Genomic DNA, 4834 nt, shown 5'->3' on the forward strand with positions numbered 1-4834 from the left:
CCTTAATTTTGACCGAGAGAAAAAGTCCCTGTTCGAGCTGATTTCTTCTTCCAACATGAAAAACATCGAAAGATAATATCATCACGATAGTCTGCACACCGTACAATGGTCATTTGACTACCGCAGTCACAAGTATAGGAGCTTCTTAATAATCCCTCTTATTGTAGACGCTCAATTATCAAGTCTTCTCTAAAATCCACTGTAAAGCGATCGTACGTAAGCATCATGTTCCGAAATTAGCGCCGTGACCTTAAAAACCCGCGAGGGCTTCTGATTGGCTCGTCCATATAGTTTAGTCTCGCCGACTTAAGCGAGACTTTTCAACGCAGAATACTGATCAGGCGTTTTGGAAGCTGGACTGAATTTGGTGGTGTCTTAAAGGAGTTTCAAAAAGTATGCAAGAATAATTCTATCATTTCTCAGACTACCCATACTCATTACATTCACGGCGAAGGTAAACTGCTGAAGGACATAAGATATAAATACATGTTTGGTGTTTCATTGCTCATTTGGTCATAGACTTAAACAACAAGATCTAACAGTGAATAAAAAACCCTGAAAACTGTAACTAACATGTGACATTTAAGGTCTAAGTTTCGAAAGTGCTAATTAAGGTTCCTTGTAAACTTGGACAATGAGGAATTTGTCATAAAATCATACAAGATGCGTCACAATCATCCTTGTAATAGTCCATGGATGGTTTGTGATCCATGCACCAGAAGATTGTCCTCAAAAGAAAATTTGAAGCCGGTATTAAAGATCGAACTGGTAAGCAGGTTACTGCTGCTAATGTGGAGACTATGGAAATTCAACTCTTCACAGGTAGTTGTCTGAAAGTATGTTTTAGGTTGTTATAAACGACTGCAAGTATTTGATATATTGCGGCAAAACAGTGAACTAACAGAGTATTCAGAATACGAATGTCGCCAGAATCTGTTTTAGTACTTATGATCAGATAGGATCATATAACAAATATGCAGAAGTAGTTTGTATCAATCCAACTTACAACACCAATAATAGAAGGTTCTTTTTCAGTTCTACTTTGTTGATATTCGTTATTCTAGTTGGTAATAAGGGATAATTTTGGACTGGAGCGTCCTGTTCTGTTAGCATGGACGCAAAAAGAATTTCCAGCAGATGTAACCTGGATCTTGGATAAGTTCAGAAGGCGAACTCTTAGAGGTAAGCTTAATCAATTACGAAATAAACAAACTAAATAGCTCATCATATTCTTAGACAATGCAGGAGGATAAATAACACACATAACTTCCATAATAACACATCATTACCCAGACGGAGTAAACAATATATACAGATTCAGCGAATCCAAATGATATGCACAAACAACAGATTATTGAGAAATATGGTGAACACTTTGCGATGATGGTGTGAAGGAGAGTCGACAACTTTTACCTAAGGATCATCGATAACTAGGTAAGACTGTAGTTTCTCTAACGCTTGTCTTTGTCTAGTATTCCTTACGATAGAAAATACGGATCGGAGTACAACAAAGTGTGGAGACGTGACAGGAAGTGTTTACTATAAGAACTTTGTAGTAGTATTTTAACTTAACTACATATCCAACCTGTAAACTGATTTTTCTGCATCAAATGTTGCTGTTTCTGTATAAGTAGTAGTGATACATCAATAAACTTTTACCCAATTTTTATTTTCGTGTTCTTCGTAGTTTCATGGGGAGTTATACTGATAATCATAACGTAACCATTTGTGAAAATTAAAAAGAACTGAGTGCTTTATAAGTACCAGTTTCGTTACAAAAACCTGTAGTACTGCATTAGTTTAGACGTTTCGCTAGGATGTTAAGTCGTATACATAAGTTTCTTCATTGTGACTGTATTCGGATGAATACTTGAGAGGCATTGTTTCCTAACCACATGGTCTTCGAAGCCAATCATATGATGACTGATGAGATGTATATTCGACATGTGACACTTGGAGGAGGTCAGCAGTGGTGAACGTGGAGACATCCATTCAATCGGATGGCATGGCTCAGCCTTGCAGATGTGCTCATTATGTCTAACGTATTACTATTCACATTAAATATATTATTCTATCCCCAGCATAAGTGTGTTTTTCAGAAGAACTAAGTATCATTTTTAATTGTCACGATACGATGAGTCAGTGTAGATAGTGATGTTACTTCCACGTTAGATCTTACAGATTAGGCGATTACATGATAAATTTACCGTTTTCGGATTAGGTCTATCATCAAAGTAGTATTAGTACCGAACTACACTATAATTATACACAGTAACAAGATTTATAATGCAAAAAACTGTACAGTTGTTATATTTATATTTAGATAATTCCTTAGATAAATAAACGTGGCATTAGTCAATATAAAACACAGTTATCGTCAATTTGTAAATTGTTTCTCCATATAATCTTCCATATTCAGTAATTCGCTAAGTTGTTCACCTGCATAGACTTAATTATTGAAAAGGTTAGAGCCTTTCAATTAGTTGACAGAAGTCATAAGTTGTATGACAGAAAACGTATGGATAGCTTACTCAATAAAATTCTGAGAAACAACAAATTAGTCCTAAAACAAAATATTAACTTTCATTATCAGTATCAAATTCAATAAGTAGATAAAACAGCAGCTGATTGGATGTACCTATAAGTGTCTTACTTGCTGTAAACAGTGCTCTTCATTTTCTAACCCTTCTAGAATTTCATCTAGTTATTTGGTGTTAACAAACAATTTTCAGGCACCAAATAAACGTATTATCAGACTTTAATTAGTAATATGAAATCTGAGAAAAATTCAATCACAACGTTCACGATACCGTTAGCAATTCACTATTTACACAAAATGATATAACATAAGTACTATTTAGATATTACTCTCCAACATGCATTAAAACTTTGTTTATGATCTAGTCAGTGATTTCGAATTCTGTTAAAAGAAATTTATTTGTTAACCCTATGACCGACATCAAAACTATTATGAACCACGACATGTTTTAGTTACCATGCTCAAAACAAACACGCACCGCTTTACATATGAAGAATATTTGGCTAGCTTATGTAGCACTCAAAGTAATGTTTTACTAAATTCCTGTAAATGTTCAGAAAGCGGACAGAAAAGGCCATCAACGTCAAATGTCACTCATATATTTTTTTCTTTCTCAGTGACCTTACGTAGTAATATATCAGTCCAGTCGAAAACGATGATACTTATAATGGATAAAACTATTTTCGGCTGTCTATTAGCAAGTTATGTAATATTCATAAATAGCTTAACGCTCAATTGCTTCAATCTACTATTGATAAACAATTACCAACACCCATGATCATAACTAGCATAACTAGGGAGGTGAGTCATATGCAAATGATTTTAGAGCTTATTTTTGATTGAAACTCTGACTTCAGTTTCAGTTTGGAAAGGACAGGAGGCTTGATGGCCTGTGTTAGTCCTGGCAATGATGGTCTCTCAGCTGATCCAACTTTCTTTTGAAACAGTCGACGGATGGAGCCTCAACCACGTGCTGAGGTAATGAATTCCACTCGTTGATTATTCGATGGGAAAGTCGGTAGTCAGTTGACAAGTAATTCGTTCTGGGCTTGTGAACTTTTTTGGAGTGTCCTCGTAGATTTTCTGTTTTGGAAGACAAGAAAAATGAGGGCATATCAGGTGCAAATTTGTCATTAAGCAATTTGAAAACTGTAATCAAGTCGCCTCTGATTCTTCTATATGACAGCGGGAATAGGTTTAGCTTGGTCAGTCTAGTACCATACGGGAGCTTCGCTATTCCGGGAATCAGCCTAGTTGCTGTTCTCTGAACCCTTTCCAAGAGTTCACTGTCTTTTTTTAGGCAGGGGCTAGCTGCTTGTATGCAGTACTCAAGTTTAGGGCGTACGAACACTGTATACAAAGTCAGAAACGTTTTAGCGTCAAGATGCCTAAAAGCCCTGCATATGGACCATAAAGTCCTAAAACCTTTGGCGGCTATTGCACGGCAGTGTGCAGTTGTCTTTAAGTCTTGACTAACGATGACGCCTAAGTCATTGTGTGCCTGGACAATAGGTAACTCAGTGTTATTCATCGTGTATGTATCTGCACCCTGGTGGTCAATATGCATCACAATACACTTGGAAGTGTTTATCGGCAGTTGCCAGGTTTGGGACCATTCAGATAATTTCTCCAGGTCATTTTGAAGTTCTAAGCTATCGCCCTTGCCTTGTATCGCTCTCCATATCTTGACATCATCAGCATAGAGTAAGACCGATGACGATAGTAGACGAGGGAAGTCATTTACGTACAGGAGGAATAACACTGGCCCCAAAACTGTACCCTGGGGAACTCCACTAAGCACAGTTTCCCAGCTAGACAACTTGGAGTTCACCCTTACTCTTTGTTGACGCCCAACTAGGAAGTCTTTTATCCACATCAATAGATTGCCTCCAACCCCGACATTCCTTAGCTTATATAACAGCCGGTTATGCGGAACTTTGTCGAAGGCTTTGCTGAAATCGATGTAAGCTACGTCTATAGAAAACTTTTGGTCCTTAAGAGCGCACCAGCTTTCACGAGCGACTAATAAGTTTGTGAGACAAGAGTAACCTGTTCTAAAACCATGCTGCTTTTCGGAGAGGATCCGGTTTTCATCGAGATACTTTAACAGCTCCTTCCGAATAATCTTTTCTAAGATTTTAACAACCACACTAGTTAGGCTAATTGGTCGGTAATTCTCAGGCTTATGTTTTGTACCTGTTGTGAAGACTGGACTTACTATGGCGTTCTTCCAGTCTTTTGGTAGACGACCCTGGGTTACGGATAGATTAAAACATACACTTAAAGGGTTCGCAA

General features: G+C 37.3%; 1 protein-coding gene across 1 annotated transcript; it reads left to right on the forward strand.

Annotated features, from left to right (window-relative positions):
• Positions 1-2996: 2996 nt before the first annotated feature.
• Positions 2997-3317, forward strand: Smp_201520 (uncharacterized protein; the record flags this gene model as incomplete). Its single annotated transcript, XM_018795910.1, has 1 exon — positions 2997-3317. The coding sequence occupies one exon, from the start codon at positions 2997-2999 to the stop codon at positions 3315-3317; it is 321 nt and encodes a 106-aa protein (XP_018650175.1).
• Between the last annotated feature and the right edge of the window lie 1517 nt (positions 3318-4834).

This window comes from Schistosoma mansoni, chromosome 2 (genome assembly GCF_000237925.1).
Source record: "Schistosoma mansoni strain Puerto Rico chromosome 2, complete genome".
NCBI classification, from domain to species: Eukaryota; Metazoa; Platyhelminthes; class Trematoda; order Strigeidida; family Schistosomatidae; genus Schistosoma; species Schistosoma mansoni.